Source organism: Psammomys obesus, unplaced genomic scaffold (genome assembly GCF_907164565.1).
Source record: "Psammomys obesus unplaced genomic scaffold, mPsaObe1.curated_primary_1811, whole genome shotgun sequence".
NCBI lineage: Eukaryota > Metazoa > Chordata > Mammalia > Rodentia > Muridae > Psammomys > Psammomys obesus.
The window spans coordinates 2,827,530-2,848,317 of record NW_026596158.1 but is presented as its reverse complement, the minus strand read 5'-3'; the positions used below and the strand labels follow the sequence as shown (position 1 = coordinate 2,848,317).

Here is a 20,788-nt window from a genome sequence, read left to right as displayed (position 1 = left end):
AAAACCACAGTGCATACAACTTCGCCCTCTTGCCTCTGCGCCGGTCACCGTGGGTTCAGGGCCGTGTCCAAGGTTCTCGGATGAGCGAGAAAAGTGGCGGAGCTGTCAGAACACCAGCGGTTAGGCTCTGGAAGCCGGCAGCGGGGCGGCCGATGGGCGCTCTGACGTCACAGCGCGCGACGGGCCGGGCCGGACTACAGTTCCCATAAGGCCGCGCGCGGGCCACGGCAAACCAGGTGGGCGCCAGGCGCCGGTGCCGGGAGGCCGAGACCCCAGCTCAGAGGAAACGCCGCCTGGCGAGTCCCGCGCTGGCGGCACCCGGTGGCCGGTGTCATGACTCTGTTCCACTTCGGGAACTGCTTCGCCCTCGCCTACTTTCCCTATTTCATCACGTACAAGTGCAGCGGCCTGTGAGTGCAGGGCGGGCGCGGGGCGGAGAGGGTGCGGGGCCCGGGCCGACCCCTCACCGTGGCCCGCTTCTTCAGGTCTGAGTACAACGCCTTCTGGAAATGCGTCCAGGCCGGGGTCACCTACCTCTTTGTGCAGCTCTGCAAGGTGAGGGACTCTTTGACTCCACGTGTCTGGCCTCCCGTCACACCAGTTCTCGGGGGCCCGGCTCTGCTGCTGTGGCCTTCCATAGGACCACCCTCGAGACCACGCTTAGGGGCTGTGCCTTAGAAAGGATGGAAGCCTGGGAGAGGCCTGGATGCAACTTTTTCCCAGCACTCGGTAAAACTGAGGAAACCTCTTAGCGTTGTCTAAGCGATATTTCACCCACAGGGTGTCGCATTGTGGTTCCTGTGCTACGCGTGCGTTCGCGGAGGCATTTCTAGACTTAACATTCCCCTGTGAACTTCTAGACAGGCACTTGCTCTCTATCTCCCCCACTCCCGTGATCTTACCACTTAACACCTAGAATGACCCCCAGAACCCAGCCTCGTGCCCACTCACTTTCCACAGTATCCACGTAGGTGTTCTCTTTTTTTTTTTTTTTTTTTTTAAATCTCCCTCACCTTCCGGTGACCTTTCTACTTTCTATTCTTAGATGCTGTTCTTGGCCACTTTCTTCCCCACCTGGGAAGGTGGCATCTATGACTTCATTGGGGTGAGTTGGACAAGGGAGAGCAGAGCGAGCGGCAGGGAGTGCGGGAGTGGGCTCACCTGGTCCCCGTGTTTACTGGAGCCTCTGCCTGACACACAGGAATTCATGAAGGCCAGTGTGGATGTGGCGGACCTGATAGGCCTAAACCTTGTCATGTCGCGGAATGCAGGCAAGGGAGAGTACAAGATCATGGTGGCCGCCCTGGGCTGGGCCACTGCTGAGCTCATTATGTCCCGGTGTGTGGAGCAACCTGGGAAGGGACTCCTGGGTCCCACAGGGCTGCTGGAGGGTGGGGATCAGTGTCTGGGGGCTTGAGGGGAGTGTGGGTACTGGAAACTGCCTCGCTTTGCCTCCTTCAGCTGCATCCCTCTCTGGGTGGGAGCCCGAGGCATCGAATTTGACTGGAAGTACATCCAGATGAGCATTGATTCCAACATCAGCCTGGTATGCATGCTGTTCCCATCCCGCCTTCATGCCGTCAGCCGTATTTCTCCCCAAAACTTGGTCCCAACTTCCCACTTCCTCCCTCCCTGCAGGTCCACTACATCGTGGCATCGGCACAGGTCTGGATGATAACGCGCTACGACCTGTACCACACCTTCCGGCCCGCTGTTCTCCTCCTGATGTTCCTTAGTGTCTACAAGGCCTTTGTCATGGAGTAAGCTGGGTGTGGTTTGAGGCTGGGTTCAGATGGAGGATGGTTCTTTTTCCTTTCCTCATGTGATGTTTCCCCACAGGACCTTCGTCCACCTCTGCTCGCTGGGTAGCTGGACGGCGCTGCTGGCCCGGGCAGTAGTGACAGGGCTGCTGGCCCTCAGCACCTTGGCCCTGTATGTTGCTGTTGTCAATGTACATTCCTAGCTTAGTGCCCCAGGTGTTGGCCCACCTTTTCGCTGCCTCTCTCCAGATTTTAGTCAAGTAAACGGTGTTTGGAAAGTTTTGTGTGTGTATGTCTATTTCTCTCTCAGAAACCGAATCCTAGGACTATGTCACTTAGGTCCCACAGATCCTGTCTGGCTTCAGGACCAGGTAGGCAAGCTGGAATGTTGGCCAGTCCTCCTGGTTTCCCCAGGGGAGCCTGAGGGCTTGATAATCATTGAACGGGCTAAAGAGTGGGCACAGTAGAAGGTAAGAGGGGGATTTGGGCAGAGGGCATTCTTCCTCCTTACAGCTTGGCCTGAGCTTTCCTGCATGTGGGCCTTCCCTAGGTAGGCTACCTCTAACCCTCCAGCGCCCTACTCCATACTCCGGCCCATCTACTGCGTGACAGCCAAGGGCCTTCATTTGGAACCCGTCCAACCGGGTCACCGTCTCCGTGGTGCTTCATTGTAAAGTTGACAGCTGCCTGTGCCCTTACCCTTGAGACATCTGGAGCTGCCCCATGGAATGATTTCCCTAGTCAAATGCCTACCGTCATTCAAGCCACAAGGCCTCTATGAAAAGTGCCTTGATTCTGAGCTTCTTCATGCTAATTCTGCAGCCTGCAGATTAAATCCTGCCTAAGTCTCAGTGTGTTCGGGGTAGGAACTCTAGGTCAAATAGCTAGAGTTGAGCCCACCAACTTGGACACTGTCCGGAATGCCAACTCCGCCACTGCAGTCATGCCCTTGCTTGTTCAGTGGGAACAAGTGGATAGGGCTTTTGCCCTATCCACTTTCTTAGAAGAACCAAGGCCTTGACTGTCTCGTTTAAGCTCCACTGAGGTGGAAATTGCATTGTCTTAGGAGGGCGCTTCCCAGCCTTGGTCTTCCCGGTGTCATCTACTGGGGTAGGGCAGTTGCCCCATCCCACTTTGACTGGGCTTTCGAGATGTTTAAGGTTAGACATGTTGGTTCTCCTCCTACCTAGGGGTCTGTCTCCAGCCCATGAGCGGAGGAGCATGCCTGGAATGGCCCGTGAGCACTGTACAGGGATCACCCGCCCCGGGAACCACTTCAGGGAGCTAGTTCAACTACTTCTAAAGAACAAAGGTTATATACCCCTTGGGGAGTGGGATGCTTGATTTGCATTAAACAGCACACTCCTATCACATGAATGGAAACACAGTGCCTAATCATCATGGAGTCACAGGGAGCTGTGTCAGAGGTCATGGTTAGGGGCGGCTGTGTCTAAAGACACTCCATGAAGTCAGGCAGAGCAGGAGGGCCTGCTGGGAAAGAGGGAGTCCTATCTTTAAGGCAGAGCTCAGAATGGCTGTCCGGACTCTGAGAGCTACATCCTCAAACAGCAGGGTTCCTGCAATGTAGACAGCGCTCCTTCAGGCTCGTTAGGACAGTCTGCTTACACACGGCACACTTCCTCTCAGATGGACCACCTTCCTCAGCGCCCCGAGTGTCCCCAGCAGCTCTGTGCACTGCGACTGAAGAACAGCCTTCACTGTGCACTGTGGAGCTGTATTGGGATCACTTTCTCATGTACCTCCATCTCAAGGCCTGCCTGTCCCTTCATGGAGACGACAGAACTAACTAGGGCCCTCATGGGGAAGCCTGGGCTGTGGCTAGAGGTCTGGGTGGAAAACAGGGTTTAGTGGGACAAACAGAAAAAGAAGTGTCCAGGCAGAGGTAAAGGCCTGGCTTCTGCGAAGCATGAGACTGCCTGATTCCAATTCAGCAGGCCTTGTCCAGTAGCAGTCAGTAGCCACAGCTGATGGCTGATATGATATTGACCAGGGCAGTGGGGGTTCTACCAGAGTCGGTTTGGGGTTTGGGAAGCTGGCCATGGTGGTGGTATCGAAGGACAGAAACCAGAAGGCCACGGTGAAACAGTCCTCAGCAGGGGTGGGAAAGTAGCTTGAAGCCAGAAAGTGAGTTGTTTTTGTTGGTCGGTAGGAGGCAAAGTGGGGAGGAGACAGGTCTGTAAAGGGATAGCACTCATTCGGGGCTTGGCAGCTCCCAGGAGCCTTCCCCCTTCCTAGGGAGGTGTCCCCTGCCATTGGTGCAGGTCTGAGAGTGATGGAAAGGCCAGTGTGGGTCACACCAGTCCAGCGGGAGAGGCTGGACACAGACGTGGGCATAATGACAGGCGGGACTGAAGTCCTCAGGGCTTGAGGGGATGGGGGCAGACAGGAAGGAGAATCTCAGGTCCAGCCAGAGAAGCTCCTGACACAGAAGCGGGGTGAGGCAAACAGGTTACCAGGAAAGGGAGTGGCCACCGGGATGGGGGCATTCCCAGTAACTGGAGGAGTTGGCTCTTCAGGAGGTAGGAGTTTTTTGGGGTGGGGGAGAACCTCCAAGATTTGGTAAGGACACAAAGGCCCAGGCACCAACACGTGAAATCAGTGAAGACTCTATGCACTGTGGCCACAGGCTGCTTGCTGTGGACGTCTGTGCCAGGAAGCTCTGGAGACACTGCAGCCCTGAACATTAGTCCCTACAGGGTAGGCTGTGAGGCGTCAAGGGTACTGGTAAACACTTAAGACTGCGCCTTGATGTGGCATGGTTTATTACTGTCCAGCAGAACAAGAGGGGTTTGTAACCGCCCCCAGCAACCTTCTTGGCCCTCTGGAGTCCTTGGGATAGGCATGCCTCCATAGCAACTGCCATGGCCATGGAGGGCCTAGCCCCTCCCACCTCAGAGGAATTGCCTGGGGTGCAGGAACTTTGGGGTAAGAGTAGAGGGTAGAGTCCCTTTGAGGGGCTGTCAGGGGTTGCAGAAGTGGGTACCGCCTGGGAACCAGTTGCACTGTTTTGATGGTCACTTGTAAGTCCCATCCCTGTGCTGATAGATGGAGGGATGATGGTCCCTCTAATAGTAGAGTTCCTGGTCCCACCAGCCTGGAGGAGAGAGGAGAAACAAAGTTCAATGCTAGGGTGCAGAGGCAAGAACAAGGTCACCAGCAGTAGTGCTTTACAGAGGGTCAAAGGCTTGAAGTTATACGTAAGGGTCAGAGGTCAGGGAGTTGCTCGGTGAACCAGTCAGTCCCCCAGTCCCAGGGCCCTAGCCTCCACACTCACTCCCTGGGCAACAGCGAACTCCAAGTTTCCGGATCTCGTCATAGACAAAGATGAGGAGGCCGAAGGGCATGGGCACCAGCCACCACTGGAACCTGAAGAGCGGGTTAGGGATGATGGGATCAAGGCTGTGCCCCCGCCGTGTCCCGCACCCCCCATCCCTGTGGCAGTACTTGGCAGCTCCTCACCGGATAGGCATGAAGTTGAAGATGTTAGGCATCCCTGGGCAGTAGCACAGGAAGCTACCAATGCAGACCTGGAACACAATGGCGATCACCAGGATCCTGTTCCTGTGGGGGCAGAGACAGACCGGCCAGCTGAGGACAGCAGGAGGAACTTAGGGGGTCTGTAACTCCGAATGGCTGCTCTTAGGAGCAGGAGCCAGCCCTGTTGGCCTCAGCCCGTGGTCAGGATGTGGAAGGGCCCTGATGGCTAGCTAAGGCCTTATATCCAGGGTTTGCTCCCAGCTCACTGCACATGGTGCCAGCATCTGCTGTTTGGGAGCTGGCAGGATCTGGAACGGGGGACTGGAGGGTGGGGCGGGGGCCGGCTGGGGACACCTGAAGAAGCCCTGCTGGAAGGCCGAGAGGCGGCGTGTCTTGCGGATGAGGACGTCAGCGATCTGGCACATCTCGATGCTGATGAAGAACACAGTGTAACAGGTATACTGCTGGTACAGGCGCTGACCGAATGTCTGCAGGACAGGAGAAGACGGAGGGGCAGCCTGAGCCTGGGGGAAGGGTCTCTGCTGCCCATTGGGCACTGGCGTCCCTCAACTCATCTCACATCACAGGCTGAGCTGCGGACACCAGCATCTAGAGGGGTCTGGGAAGCTCTGCCTCAACAGACAGATGGACCACGGGGGATGGGGTGTCCCAGGAAAGAGAGAATTTCCTGAACGCCGAGTTAAGGAGCCTGGGAATGGGAACTGGAGGGTCTTCAGAAGTGACAGGGACCAAAGAGTAGCAGAGAAGGAACTGGGCAATAGAGGGTGTATGCTTATTTCTTTAGCACCACTCCAGGTGTGTGTGTGTGTGTGTGTGTGTGTGTGTGTGTGTGTGTGTGTGTGTGTGGCCCTGACTGGTCTAGAACTCAACTATCTATTGACTGGGCCGGCCTGGAGCTCACAGAGATCCCCTACTCATCTTCACAGCTGCCAGTGATGGAGGCATGAATTGAACTGACCTCCAGGTAGCAGCCTCTCCCAGCAAAACAGCAAAGTGACAGGTGTCAGACCCCTCAGGGGGCCCCACTCCCGGAGTCTCCAACCACAGGCCTGAGGTGGGGCCTAAGAATTTGCATCTCAAATGAGTTTAGATGGTATGAATTCTGCTGGAAGCAGGCTGGGTAGGGAGGCGCAGACACGCCACACAGCTTTTTTGTAGGATGGACATGGTGAATCCTGACTAGCTCCAGGCTCTGAATTCTTAGCTGTGACAGTGGCTAGGGGGGAGTTCCTGCTCTGTGACCCAGGACTCTTCAAGAGAAACTAGACACAGCTGGCCTCACTGCCCTTCAGGCCTTCGGTGACATTGGTGCTTTACACCAGAACTCTGTGTGAATGACATCCCTAGGAAGATGACAGAGGGGGCCAAGCGAGTCTGAGATGAAGTGCTCTGTCAATCCAGCAGGAGGGTCACCTCTATCCTGAAGCTATGGTGGAGTCAAGGACAGTGAGGGAAAGTCTCCCCACAACCATTGAGGCAGGGTGACGGAACCAGACACTCTGGCTGAACCGTCTCAACAACAGTGCGTGTCAGTGGGTAGGAGGACAAGGGAAGGGGGTGGCAGCAGAGCTCACCCATTCCTGGCCGTAGCTGTCTTGAAGATCTTGTAGGTGATGGTCCTCCCACTGTGGCCGCAGCCCCACACACAACAGAGGGAACCAGCCCTCCTGTGCCATGGCCGTGAAGTAGTCGGCAAAACCCGCAAATGACTGGATGGCACCTGCGGGAGGGAATAGTGTGGGAACAGAGATGGAGACAGACTTGCAAAAACCAACACACACACAGAGCGGGAACACAGGACCCAACAAGCCAGAAATAACACAGAGAAACAAAGGGAATACAGACGGGGACAGAGAGACCCCAGAAAGACCGAGTCACTGACCCAGAGACAGCAGGCCTAGAGTTATACTCGAGGACACAGAGGCCACCATGGACAGGGAGGGAAATGCAGCAACCAAGCCCAGGAGCTCCACCCAGGAAGTCCACAGCAGGTGGCCAGTGCCTTTGGATCCCAGTTTTGGGCAACGGGCCTTACCAATCTGGAAATAGGAATAAGCAGCCAGGGGTTCGTTGACCAAGCGGTCACGCCTGGGGTTCCGCGGACGGAGGTGCATGATGTCACTCTCGGCCTTCTCATATGCCAGGGACACTGATGGAAACTAGCCAGGCACAAGAAAACATGGCTGAGGCATAGCCTGGGCCACCAACTTCTTCATTCTGAAGCCAACCATCACACACACAGACAAACACACACACACCTCTAGGTAAAAACAAACAAGGAAGGAAGCCCTGCCGTGGCCACACAGCCATACCTGGCCCAGGTGGGTCTCCATACAAATGGCTCATGTAGTCTGGACCGGCCCTGAACTGCTCTTCCCACCTTCTGCTCCCAAGTGTCCCAAGGGCTGGGATTACAGGTGTGCATCAGCACTTGGCAAACGTCTGCTTCAATCCTGCTGGCTTTAGCTCTGTGGCTGGCTCCCTCTCCTCCGCTTCCCTCTTTCTCGACTCTGTGTCCTCTTCTCTTGCTCTGTATTTTTGGACTCTGGCACTTGTGGTATTCCAGCCTGGGCCTCTCTGTTTCCTGTTGTTAGGCCTTTCTTTCCCCTTCCCTCTCCCTTGCCTCTCACCCACCAGGGCTTGCTGTGTGGCTCAGGCTGACTTCGAATTCGCTGTGTAGCCAGGAGATTGACAAACTCCATGGTCCTCCTCTCTCTGCTTCCCAAGTGCTAGGATCTCGGGCATGTGCCGTAACAGCAAGCCTTATTCTATTTCCTTGATCCTGTCTCTTGATTCATATTCTCTCTCACACACGCCCCCACACACACCTGTGTTTGTGTGTATATGTGTGCTCTGTCCCCTCCCCACTCCTGTCTGTGATGTGTGAAGGGACAGTCGCTGCTGGGATGGCCCCAGAGTAGACTGATCAGGTGCACCAGCCCCAAGGAACATGGCTGCTGAGCTCAGACCCTGGCTGGGGTCACTAATTAGCTGAGGGACCTGGGGCAAGCCACTCAGCTTGTCTGAGCCTGTCGGATGATCAGCAAGGTGGGGAGAATCACAAGAAAGCCTTTCCCGGGAGGACAGTAAGTCATTTAGCTAAACCAGCCCGGGCCTAGCCGAATCATCACTGTGTGAGGCGCTGGGCACACCGGTGAAAAGGCTCCCCTACTTGCTGCTGTCAGGGCTGCTTCTCCAGGGGGTCTGCTGTCTCTGTCTGCTGCGGGATGTCTGTTTGTCACCGTTCGTGGCTGGAACCCCATGTCTGCAGGTATCTCTACTCTTGGGCTTCAGGGCTTTGTTTTTTGTTTTTTTGTTTGTTTGTTTTGTTTTGTTTTGAGCAGGGATTCACCATGTAGCCCAGGCTGGCCTCAAACTTGATATCTGCCTGTGTGCTAGGATTACAGGCATGTCCCAACCGACATCTGTCTGCCTGAGTGTCTGTGAGTCTTCTGCGTCCTTGGCTCTCTCGCCGTCCGCCCGTCTGTGTCTATTTCTGAGGTCTGTGGATCTAAAACTAATTATAGTGATCTTGGCCCAGTGTGTCCGTCCACACGTGTGTGTCGGGGGCGCGACGGGGCGGGGGAACCAGGCCCAGGCCTGAGGAGACTCACAATATCTGTGCAGAGTTCTATAAAGAGAATGGTGATACACCCCAGGGGCAGGGGCACACTGACAGTGATGTAGATGAGGTAGGGTGTCAGCTCTGGAATGTTCTTGGTCAGTGTATAGGCGATGGATTTCTTCAGGTTGTCGAAGATCAGTCGGCCTGTGGGGGCAGAGCGGGTACCTCAACCCCCCTCCAAAACCGGCTTCCCCCTGAGCCCTCGGGGCCTGCCCCTCCCGAGCAGGGCACAGACCCTGCTCCACGCCCGTCACAATGGAAGCAAAGTTGTCGTCCAGCAGAATCATGTCAGCAGCATTTTTGGCAGCATCCGAGCCAGCAATGCCCATGGCCACGCCGATGTCCGCTTTCTTCAGGGCTGGGGAGTCGTTCACACCATCCCCTGTCACGGCCACAATGGCACCCTGAGGGCAGTGGGTCAGGTGAGCGGGCGATCAGAAGGACAGCCGCAGCCTGGCCCATCCGCCACCCTCCTGGGCAGGGCCTCACCAGCCGCTGACAGCTCTCCACAATCACCAGCTTCTGCTGCGGGCTGGTCCGCGCGAACACCATCTCGGGGTGGGTGCGCAGAGCCTCCACTAGCTCAGATGGGTCCATGTCCTTCAGCTGCATGCCGTTGATGACGCAGGCCCGGGCGTCCCTGCAGGAGGGAGAGGGTCTCACCGGGCCCTCGGTCGGTGTGGGGGGCGGGGGGGAACCACAGGGAGGGCGATGGGTCCTTACTTCCGGTTCACCTGGTCTACGGGCACGCGGAGGCGGGCAGCAATGTCTTCCACCGTCTCGCTGCCTTCGGAGATGATGCCCACACTGGCTGCGATGGCCTTGGCTGTGATGGGATGGTCGCCGGTCACCATGATCACCTGTGGGAAGGCCAGCACACCCTTCACCCCTTCAGATCTCCGCAGCCATCCCCATTCTCCCAGGTGGGCATCTGCTGATAAGCATGACCGCCTGCTGTGCTCAGGACAAAAGAGGCCACCTTCCCTGTCCTTCTTCAGGAAGATAGATGCAGACAAGACAAGCAGGCTGCGCAGCCCATCAAGAGGGGGAAACAGGCCCAGTGAGGGACTGCGCAGGAGAACGCTTCTCTGAGGAGGTGACTTGTGAGTTGGCCATGCGGAGATTCAGCCAGCGCAAAGGTCCTGGGGCAAGAAGATGCCTGAAGCCAGCCCAGATGTGGCCAATCAAGGTATTGTAACCTCTAGCCACCAGCGCTGGTTTGGGGGTGAAGGGCACTGAGCAGGGCAGGCGGGAGCTGTGAACTAAAGCTGCTGGGGACGGAGGCAGGTGGTGACTTTTGCACACTCACGCTGGAGCCCTGCTGGAGACTAAAGCCAGAAGAGACGTGAAGGGCACTAAGACATGAAAAGGGCAGCTTTGTGACGACACTGCGGCCCTGGATACAGCTAACACAGGCAGCTAACACACGTTCCCTAGAATGTCTGTATCGTGAAGCAGTGTGCTTTAACTGGTGACCGCGACAGGTGGGTTTCTGTTGTCCTCTGTCCCCATCCCCAGGTGCCATACCCGGATGCCTGCCGTGCGGCACTTGAGCACAGCATCAGGAACGGTGGCCCGCGGAGGGTCAATCATAGAGACAAGTCCCGCAAAGCAGAGGCCGCTACTTGGGAAGTTCATGGCCTCCACGTCGAAGGTATAGCCCGGTGGGTAGTCCTTTTCATTCAGATAGAGCTGGCAGAAACCTGACCAGAAAACAAAACAAAACAAAACAAAAAAACAACAGGGAAATGAGAGGCGCGTGTGCTAATGGGGCCAGCAGAGTCTGGAGGCTTGTGACGTAACCAGACCCCTTGCACCATCTGTGGGGGCCAGATCCTGAATCCTTCCCACCCCGCCCAGCAGATGACTTCAAGCCACACATGGTCTGTAATCCCAGCACTTGGGAGGTGGAGGTAGGGTGATCAGGAGTTCCAGGCCAGTGAGAGCTACATTGGATGGTTGGGGAGGGAGAAGGAAGGAGGGAGGGAGGGAAGGAAGGAAGGAGAAAGAGAAGGAAGAAAGAAGGAGGGAAGGAAGGAGGGAAGGAAAGAAGGAAGGAAGGAAGGAAGGAAGGAAGGAAGGAAGGAAGGAAGGAAGGAAGGAAACCTTTCTTTCAAAGCTAAGAGAAAAGCAGAATTGGACCATGGGCCTGGTCTGTGCCTTCCAGGGTTTCCAGGGGTTAAGATTTAAGCAGTGAAGACAAAAGTTGGGGAGGGTCAAAAGTACCGATAAAGAAGGGACATGACAGCCCACTCCTTTGTGGACATCCCTGCACTGAGGAGGCAGAAGCAGGCCGATCTCTGAGTTGAAAGCCCGCCTGGTCTACAGAGTGAGTTGTGGACAGCCAGGACTAGACAGTACGACTGGTTCAAAGTATCAGGGTAAGGGAGTCAGGACTGACACCGGGAGGGGAAAATCAAGGGGGAGGGCTGGGGCAGACCGTGCCCCGGGCGCCATCCACAGTACCGCACAAAACGACAGCAAAAACAAACTGGTCAGGGCCAGGAAGTTTGGAAGCGTCTGTGCCCACGGCGGCTCTCACCAAGAACGCGTTCACCCAGGCCTCCCAGGCTGAGGTAGGCGGTCTGGAAGGCCTCACGCCACTGCTCGTCCAGGGGCAGCTCCTGGCCCTTGATGAGGATGGAGCTGCAGCGCTCCAGCACGCGCTCGGGGGCGCCCTTCATCACCAGCAAGTGCCGGGTGTCGCGCGGATCCTCCAGCGTGTGGATGGACAGCTGGGGGCGGAGGTAGAAGCAGAGTGCGCGAGCTGCGCCGTGATTGGCGGGCCGATGGGCGTGGCCGCGCGTGGAGGGCGTGGCCACACGAGGAGGTGGGGCCTTGAGGATGCGGGGTCCTGTCTATGGCAGTCCTCGGCCTGGGGACTGTGGGTGGGGCTTGATGGGGCGGGAACTTCTCGTGGGCGTGGCCTGACCGCATGTGGGCGGGGCTGTGAGCTGGATGGAGGAGCTAGGCCGGCCCCCACTGTGGGCGTGGCCCTCTGTGGGCGTGGCTCCGAGAGCAGCGTACCTGGAACTTGTTGGTGGAGTTGAAGGGGATCTCGCAGACTTTGGGGAAGCCGTCCCGGTAACCCATGGCGTTGCCCAGCGTCAGCTCCGAGAACTTGAGCAGCGCAGTCTCGGACGCGTCTCCGATCACGATGCGCTGGGGACAGGGTCCGGTGAGGGCCGAGGCCCGCGTCACCAGGCCCCCCGATTCCTCTGGCATCCCCCGGCCTCTCACCTTGGGCACCGGCACGGCGTCCTGGCCAGACTTGAAGGCGGCGCGGTTGCACAGGGTGAGCACGCGGCACAGCGCCCGCCACGTCTCCGAGGACTGGTCGAACGTCTGCCCTGGAGACCGGACATCCGGGCGGGGACCTCGATGGAATGGGTCTCCCAAACCTCCCTGGGATGTCCCTCCCCCGGCGTGGACCCTACCCCACTTCCTTTTCGTATCCCCAGCCCGCTTTCTCCAAACACTACATAGGGAGCTTTCTCAAGGCCGGATTCCGTTCACCCACCGCCGCCTCTCGCTAAGGCCTTCTGCGCTTGCACCTTCCCCTCCCAGCCCCACACCTGACTGGTCTTCCGTGGTGTCTGCGGTGTGGATATGGTTGTCAAACCACAGATGGGACACCGTCATGCGGTTCTGAGTGAGCGTTCCTGTCTTGTCCGAGCAGATAACCGACGTGGAGCCCAGCGTCTCCACTGCTTCTAGGTTCTTGACCACGCAGTTTTTACTGGCCAGCCTCTTGGCCGTCAGTGACAGGCAGACCTGCGGGAGGATGGAGGGCACAGGCATGGCCGGGCCCTGACAGCCAGCCCCGCCTCTCCTTCCTCCACTACAGCCACCGCGCTTTGCAAAAAGTAAAGCAGGCTGGTTCTCCCCTCCAAGCGGTCTGTAGCCGCGCCTTCCCGGTATCCCCAGATACTGCCAGCTTATGTGGGTCTTGAGTTTGGGCTCACTTCCCACAGGAACCTCATCTTCCTCGGCCCAGGACCCTGCCTATCATCTCTAAGCCCTGGCGTGTGACATGGAGCCAGGCCAGAGCAGCCTGGTAAATGTTTACTAAATGGATGGGTGGTTGGGTGGGGGAGTGAATGGATGGATAAGCAGGCAGAAGGGTGGCGGGTGGGAGTCTGGTGGGATGGCCCAGGCAGCCGCCATCTGCTTCCCACATCTTCTCTCTCCCCTACTCACGGTGACAGTAGCCAGCAGCCCCTCGGGCACATAGGCCACCACAATGGCCATAAAGAAGACCATGGCCCGGAGGAAGGTGTAGCCAATACACATGGCCACCACAAAGAACGTGGCACCGAAGAGGATGGCCAGGCCGGCGATGATGTCCACGAAGTGTTCGATCTCGATGGCGATGGGCGTCTTCTCGTTCTCCACGCCCGAGGCCAGCGAGGCAATGCGCCCAATGATGGTGCGGTCCCCGGTGCTCACCACCAGGCCCTGGGCCGTGCCTGCGGTTACAACCACAGGAGAGCTCAGGGCGGCGTGGGCAGCCCCAGAGGGTGCCCTGTGTGGCGGGGAGGCGTGGGGCACGCATCTTGGAAACCAGAAGGGGGGCTGTTGTGGGAAGTGGGGGCTGGGAGGCTTCGGGGCAGGCCGGCGGCGGGGCACGGACCCTCCAGGCACATGGTGGAGAAGAAGGCGATGTTTCGGGTCTCCAGGGGGCTCTCGTGAGTACACTCGGGGGAGCGGGTCTGCGGTTCGGACTCTCCGGTGAGCGAGGAGTTGTCCACCTTGCAGCCCTGGGCCGACAGAATGCGGATGTCCGCCGGCACGCGGTCCCCGCCCTTCATCTCCACCAGGTCGCCCACCACAAGCTGGTCTGCGTTGATCTGGAACTTGTCCCCGTCTCGGATCACGGTGGCTTGCTGTGGGGTGGGCAGGGGTGGGGGCGGCGGTAGAAGTCGGTTACTGTGTGGAGACTCGAGGAGGCGAGGTGGAGGAAGCTGACAGGGTGGGCCCCCTGGAGCTAGCCGGAGGAGACGGGGTGGCAGGACCCACCTGGGGCACGAGATTCTTGAAGCTGGCAATGATATTCGTGCTCTTGAACTCCTGGTAGTAGCCAAAACAGCCAGTGACCACGACCACAGCAATGAGCGCCAGGGCCAGATAGAGCTGCAGAGCGAGACGCACACGGATTTTACTCACGGGCGTTAGGAGCCCCCTCCCCGAGGCCACCGTTCTGCTTCGGAGCCCCCTGGCGTTCCCGAGGTCACCCCCAGAGCTTCCTCCCTCTACCAGGAAGCCTCGTGTGCTATTCCTGCCATCCAAGCCCTTGTCCCCGTGTCCTACAAACACCACATCCGCTGGCCTTGGCTCCTTGGCGTCTCCTTTAATGTCTGTAATCCCATAGTCTCTGGCTCCTGATCTCCCGGGTCCCCATGCAGCCTTGGTTCATGTTTCTTGATCTGTTCCTCCAGACACCCCTAAGCTGTACATCTGCCACGTCGCCTCCTGTTTCCACGCCCCACGTTTTGCACTTTTTCTAATCCATGTGCCACCCTGTGCCCTTGTGCCCACTAGTCCCTGTGTCACTTTGTCGCCATTCCTGTGTCTGTGCTGCAGACCTTGCATGCCGTGATTGGCATCTCCATGCCGAATGCCAAGTCTGTGCGCTTCGGAGGACCAGTGCCATGTCAGTTGACCTGTGGCCTTTCAGGCTCTTTTCCTCTGTCTGGCCGACACAAAGCCAACCCCTCTCTACATCTCCATCATCTGCATCCTCTGTCTCCTGCCTGGGTCTCTGTGGGCTGTGTCTGGTGGTCAATGTTCCTTAATGTCTCAATCCGAGTCCCTGTGTCCTGCCTCATGTCCTTGATTTGTCCTTATATCCTCATTTCCTCTTCTTCTTGGATCTACATCTTACTTGTTTTTACTTTATGTACATTATGTGTGTGAGGGTGTCGGATGTTGGAGGTAGAGACAGTTGGGAGCCACCATGTGGGTGCTGGGAATTGAACCCCAGTCCTTTAGAAGAGCAACCAGTGCTCTTACCCACTGAGCCATCCCTCCAGCCCCTTGGCTCTATAGCTTACATTTTGCAGTTGTTCCCTGCCCATCTAAGAGTCATCACCAGGGTCGCTGGCGACCTGTGTCCTCAGGTCTGTCCCACATCCCAGCGTCCTCCGTCTCCCGAGATCCGTGCCTCAGAAGCACATCTTAATGTCTCCGTGCCCTCACTCGAGGCCCCGTTCGTCCTAGTCCCGCAGGTCTCCCCGTGTCCCACGCCCGCCCCGCAGCAGCCTCCGCTCACGTTATCATCGGTGGTCAGGTCCCCCTCGCTGGCCTGGATGGTGAAGGCGATGAGGCAGATGGCAGCGGCCACCCACATGAGGCACTGCAGACCCCCTGCCAGCTGCCGGGCAAACTTCACGTACTCGGGTGTGCCTCGAGGCGGCCGGAGCGCGTTGGGCCCGTCCCTCAGCAGCAGCTCAGCTGCCAGGCTGGCAGTCAGGCCCTGGGTGCAGGCAGGTGTGGTCATGGTGGGGCTACAGGTCTTGCCCTCACCCCTCTGTTTGAGTCTCCCTCTCCTTTTCTCTTCTCTCCCCTCTCCTTCCGTCTCATCCCCTCCTCCTCTCTTCTTCCTTCTCCTTGCCCCTTTCCTCTCCCTCCATCTTTCTCATCTCTCCCCTCTTCACTTCCCCTCTCTCTTTAGAGCTCTTTCTCTCTCCCTCTCTCTCTGTTTCTCTGTCTCTGTCTCCTATGTCTAACTCCTCTCTTCCTCTCCATCCCTCCCTTCCTCTCCCCATTCCTCTGTTTCTCTGTATACATCTCTCTTGTCCTCCATGTCTCTCTTCCTCCATCTCCTCTCTGCTCGCCCTCTCTCTCTCTCCTGTCCATCTTCCCCCTCGCTCTGCCCACTCACTCCTAGCTCACCTTGGTGGCGCTGGTCCGGTACTTCTGCTCCAGCTCAGACACAGACAGCTGGTGGTCGTTCTGGGGGATGAAGCAGGACACTCATTGTCTGCTTCTCACAGCCCGGCCCTGCCCACAGCCTCGCTTCTTTCTGGTCCCCACCTCGTCCTGCCCAGACTCCAGCCCCCGTGCTCACAATCTCCATCTCCTTCTTCATGTTCTCCAGCTTCTCCTTCTTCTTGCCTCCCCCACCGCCTGCCTTCTTCTTGCTCATCTTGGCAGCCATGTCCCCACCGGGGCCAGACCCCAGTTCCACTGAGTACAATTCGTAGTTCTCCTGGGGAGGGGATGGGGCAAAGTTGATGTCAGATGCCATCGGGACTTCGGCCTCCCCACCTCCACCAAGCCTCAAGTCTCCCAAGAGTCACTCACCGCCTTCCCCATGGCGCCTGGTGCTCTGCCTTCTCTGGTCCACAGAGCCAGCTAGGGTCTGGACCAAGCTTGATATACCCAGGGGGGGTGGGGGTGGGGCAGCACCAGCTGATTACGGCTGATTATGAGGCTCCTTGAGGCAACCTTCAGGCTCGGAAAGCCTAGACATTTTCTACTGGGCTGTTCCGGCCCGTCCAAACCTCATCGCCACCTGCCACTCCGGTCAGGAACCCCTGGGCTAGAAAGCCAGCTACCAACAGGAAGGAGCGTTGCCCTCGCTTCGAGGCAGCGATGTGTTGAAAGCTTCCTGCTACTCATTCACTCAGCCTCCCAAAAGCCCTCTGAGAGGGGGAATAACTGAGGTGGGGAAACTGCGGCATGGAGAGGTAGAGCCACTTGTCCAACCCTAGTCTAGGACACGGGAGAGTCGGGACCAGGCAGATAACAGGCACAGTGCCCTCTTGTGAGCCCCGAAACCTGTGCAGTCACCCGTGAACTGCATACAGGAAGTGGAGGCTTGTGGGAGGTCCACGGGGACCCACTGGCACACTAAAACCTCCAGCTGCTCCCCACAGCTCCCAACCATTCCCTACCCCAGTCTGCTCAGATGGAGAAACAAAGGTGCCCACTGCAGAAAGGCTGTATCTGGGGGCCCTCGACTGAGCTGGGTGCCGGGTGGCGGGGAGTCAGAGAGGCCCTTCCATGATCCCAGGCAGAGATCCCTTGGGGGATGGCAATGAGGAGCTGAGCTGGGGAACCGGCATGGTTTGGCATGGTTTCGCACTGGCCTCCCTTAGCGGGCATGTCTCCAAGGGCATGTGTAGGAGCAGCTGATAAGATTATCACCCTAGTAATGTCCTCTGTGGGAGCGGGTCACCGGGGAAGCAAAGGGTGGGCAACCTGAGCCCGCCAACACCCACCTGAAGACCCCAACCCCGCTCCAGGAGGCCCCTGGACACAATGACAGCAGTGAACACAGATGGACCTCACCTGAGCCAAGCATACAAAAGCATGCCTCAGGAACTTGGCACATTTTTTTTTTTCTTAAGATGTATTTAGAGTGTTCTATCTGCATTTACGCCTGCCAGAAGAGGGAATCAGTTCACATTATAGATGACTGTTAGCCACATGGCGGAAGAGCGGACAGTGCTCTTAACCACTGAGCTATCTCTCCAGCCCTGGGAACTTGGCACTTGTGACTCTGTCTCTCCAGTTCTCTTTTCCAGAGGTCTGTGTGGCACTTTCCCTCTTCTGAGAGCTCTCCCTGAAGCTGCAGGACCTCGGCATCCCATTCACTTCCCCCAATCACTCTTCCTGTTCCACTCTGGCATTGTATTTTATTCATTTGCTCTTCTGGCTCCAGGTGGAGGAAAGCTGGGGCCTGGTTGCCTTTGTTGCTCCTTTGCACAGGTCACTGAGTGTGAACAGGTTCCCCTCAATGGCAGGTGGGAGCACCGTTCACAAGCCCGGGGTGCCAGATGGGCTCTTGGGAAGTCTCACTCTTTGGGAATGCCTCAGGTGACCCTCTAAGATGGCATCCAGCCCCCACCCTGGCCTACCAGCCTCTGCCCCCAACACGCTCAGAGCCTGGGGGGGCTATGGGAGTTGGGGAGTCACAGAGGGGGCGATGTCATCAGTGGCAGCAGACAGCTGACTAAGACAGCTTGCCGACCTCTGCCAACGTGGGAAGGCCCCTTTGGCCTCTCCCTCACCGGCTTTCTCTTCTCTCTCTCTCAAGTCTTAGTGTTTTTATGCTATTTACATTTTCATATGATTCGCTGATTTCATGTTGATTAATATTTAAATATTTCAACCTGTATGTTACAAGAACAATAAAATGAACAATTCAACTTACCCTTCACCCAAATTTAGCAACTTGGTACATTTGTTCTAGATAAATAGTTAAATGGATGGAGATAGGTAGGTAGATAGATGGATAGATAGATAGATAGATAGATAGATAGATAGATAGATAGATAGATAGGATAAATGATAGATAAGTAGATAGATGGATATAATGCATATATATATATATCCAAATCAATAGATTGATGGGTTGACCAACCAATAAAGAGATTTTAATTTTGTTCTGACTGAATTATTTAGAAGACTTGTAGGTAGGAACTTTTGTTTCCTTGGATCTTGTGCATCTCTCTCCTGGAGCCTCTCCCCTACAGCCCATGATAACTTTGAACTCCTAATCCTCCTGCCTCCATCTCCCAAATGTTGGGGTTACAGCCATGCCTGATAAGAAATGAGACTTTTTCTAACTCCATTCAGGCAGCTGCTGCCTGTGAATAAGCGCATTTTTAACATAAGAATGAACAGTTTTTTTAAAAAATAACACAAATGAGGAACTTTAATAACTGTGAGAATTTATTTGAATTTTCCAGTTTTCCCACTGAAGTCCTTGCAGTCCGGGACCTGGTCTGGATGGCACTTTACACAAGATGGCACGTCCCTTGCACACCTGTCGTCCTCTTTGTTTGTTCTGTCTTTCTTGCTTCCTTGACGTGTGCGTTTTGGAGAGCACATCTTATTCTGTGGATTTCCCCCTGTCCATTGCGATTAGATTCAGTTTGCTCACTTTGGGTAGGAACACGGAAGTGATGTGCAGGACATTGTCAGGTTGTGTCTCGTATTTAAGTCTGGACCGTCTAGAAAAGAGCATATATATGGGTTTTGAGACGCCCATTACTTGGGCCTGAATCCAGTCACTGCCAAAACCTGAATACATATAACCACTGCCTTGTCTACCTCCGCAGACCTTGCCCGAGCCTGGGTTCACATACCTATTACCTGAGCCTGAGTCCACACAGACCTGATCCTGTGGCTAGATACCCACTATCCAAACCACCACAATTTCTTCCAACACGCCCAACCTACTATACCCAACCACCCAAAGACAGTGCCTGCTTCCACCACCCTGAATTTGCAACAACTTTGTGGCCTTGTTCATCTCCAGTGTACAACAGCCAGACACACTGATGATGAAATACTTTCCCTAGATCACGCAGCCTTCAGATCCTACTCCGTTTCTGTATATTTGGGATGATTGTCTAGCTTGATCAAATTATTCTTTTATCACGTAAGCAACCCTGACGCCATCTCTCGGCGGTGAACACACAGGCCTCTACCTCCAGGCTGGATCCGGACTGGGCAGGAGTATCTGAATATGCCTGGTGCCTTGGATGGACTGTAGCCCGAGGGGTGGGGACGGGAAAGCGGTGCAGTGCTACTTCGGGTGGATGGGAAACTCCTGGCATAATTCAAGGGCAAAGCCTAATGGCAGGTGTGCGAGGATGCGGCCAGTCAGCAGTGCGTATCTGACTCAGCCTGAGCATCTCACGCAAGTGCTGCAGGCTTGTTTGAGAACAATGGTCAGATTTAATGTAGTTTTCTTTCCCTAAGAAACTGGGAGAGACAAATACAAAGAGAACAGAAAGCAGATTACAAGGAGAAATTTGACCAAGAGTTTCCTGTATATATACATTTCCAAGGCCTGATAAGGCTCAGACTTCTGCTGTCTCCTTCCTTATGCTGCTTTCTGTTTCAGGATGGAGGGCCTTCTGCTTTTCAAATGTTCATTTCAGGGCTGAGGATGTCATTCAGTAGTAGAGCCTCTGCCTAGAATCCCCCAGTGAGGGGCTGGGGTGTGGCTCAGTGGTAGAGCCCCTGCCTAGAATTCCCCAGTGAGGGATGGAGTCTGGTTCAGTGCCTAGTAGCACAGTAACACACACACACACATACACATACACACACACACACACACACACACACACACACACACACACACACCCCAGCAGGGTGTTCCAAAGCTGGCTCAGTGGGTAAGGGCACATAATGCTCTCACAGAGGACTCCAGTTCAGTTCCCAGCCCCCATTATCAGTGGCTCACAGCCACCTGTAACCCCAACTCCAGAGGACCCATCCCTCTCCTCTGGCCTCCCTGGGTACCTACACACATTAGGGTGTACATGTGTGTATATCCTCCACACCCCTCTCCTCCGTGATGCTCTGCCCCAGACTGTGGGGCCAAGTGCCCAGGAGTTGAAATCTTTCAACAGGGTGCTTCCGTCGAATATCTGGCCACCACAACACCAAAGCAGCATTCCCGGCCTCACCGCCGACACCCGTAAACCTCCACCTTGGCCCTGCGCTGTGACCATCTGGTGATTCCCCCCACACTCTGCACTCCCGTCAAGACAGGCTGTCTCCGAGAGCATTCGCCGTGTGTTCCGCATCGTGCGGCCTGGGCTGGCCCCGGGGAATGTTTGCAGAGTGTGTGGACCTGGCTGTGACCTTGACTTTCAGTACGTGTTTGAGACTTCCTGATAAGATAGCGGGCACAGCGGTGCCCTTCACTCCTCCATCACCTGCAGGTACAGGAGGTTGAGGCAGACACCGGGCAGGCAAGGACCTTGCTGCTCGCTCCTTTTCAGGCTGGTCTCACGCACAGGTGATGGCGAGGTTTGTCACCTCCTACCCAAAGCCTGATAATCTGGCCACCCAGGCTCCTGCACCCTGTCCCTCTCCTCCCGTCTTTGACCAGATTGGAAAGGTCCTGGGCAGAGCCCTC

At 56.2% G+C, this 20,788-nt stretch overlaps 2 protein-coding genes across 2 annotated transcripts; one reads left to right on the top strand and one right to left on the bottom strand.

The window, feature by feature from the left end:
* Positions 1–199: 199 nt before the first annotated feature.
* Positions 200–2,042, top strand: Tmem147 (transmembrane protein 147). Its single transcript, XM_055594682.1, has 7 exons — positions 200–410; positions 486–555; positions 1,046–1,105; positions 1,202–1,338; positions 1,462–1,546; positions 1,639–1,760; positions 1,840–2,042. The coding sequence occupies exons 1-7, from the start codon at positions 334–336 to the stop codon at positions 1,961–1,963; spliced, it is 675 nt and encodes a 224-aa protein (XP_055450657.1). The 5' UTR covers positions 200–333; the 3' UTR covers positions 1,964–2,042.
* Positions 2,043–4,846: 2,804 nt separating this feature from the next.
* Atp4a (ATPase H+/K+ transporting subunit alpha) lies at positions 4,847–16,221 on the bottom strand. Its single transcript, XM_055594665.1, has 22 exons — positions 16,210–16,221; positions 15,974–16,114; positions 15,799–15,858; positions 15,176–15,379; positions 13,924–14,037; positions 13,538–13,790; positions 13,105–13,373; positions 12,480–12,678; positions 12,145–12,254; positions 11,932–12,066; positions 11,447–11,639; positions 10,432–10,607; positions 9,628–9,764; positions 9,394–9,544; positions 9,140–9,308; positions 8,894–9,048; positions 7,315–7,438; positions 6,854–6,999; positions 5,613–5,746; positions 5,241–5,342; positions 5,056–5,147; positions 4,847–4,875 (listed from the first exon to the last, which is right to left on the bottom strand). Exons 1-22 carry the CDS (start codon positions 16,219–16,221, stop codon positions 4,847–4,849), a joined length of 3,105 nt encoding a protein of 1,034 aa, XP_055450640.1.
* Between the last annotated feature and the right edge of the window lie 4,567 nt (positions 16,222–20,788).

What these genes read in the sequence shown, in the direction of transcription:
- Atp4a (XM_055594665.1), bottom strand. An exon ending in TCAAGAATCTCGTGCCCCAG is followed by an intron (nt 13,791 to 13,923) that starts GTGGGTCCTGCC and finishes CCCACCCCACAG; the next exon opens with CAAGCCACCGTGATCCGAGA. An exon ending in TTCAACTTCATGCCTATCCG is followed by an intron (nt 5,148 to 5,240) that starts GTGAGGAGCTGC and finishes CCCGCTCTTCAG; the next exon opens with GTTCCAGTGGTGGCTGGTGC.
- Tmem147 (XM_055594682.1), top strand. Translation starts at nt 334, where the DNA reads ATGACTCTGTTCCACTTCGGGAACTGCTTCGCCCTCGCCTACTTTCCC. An exon ending in ACGTACAAGTGCAGCGGCCT is followed by an intron (nt 411 to 485) that starts GTGAGTGCAGGG and finishes CCGCTTCTTCAG; the next exon opens with GTCTGAGTACAACGCCTTCT. An exon ending in GCATCTATGACTTCATTGGG is followed by an intron (nt 1,106 to 1,201) that starts GTGAGTTGGACA and finishes CCTGACACACAG; the next exon opens with GAATTCATGAAGGCCAGTGT.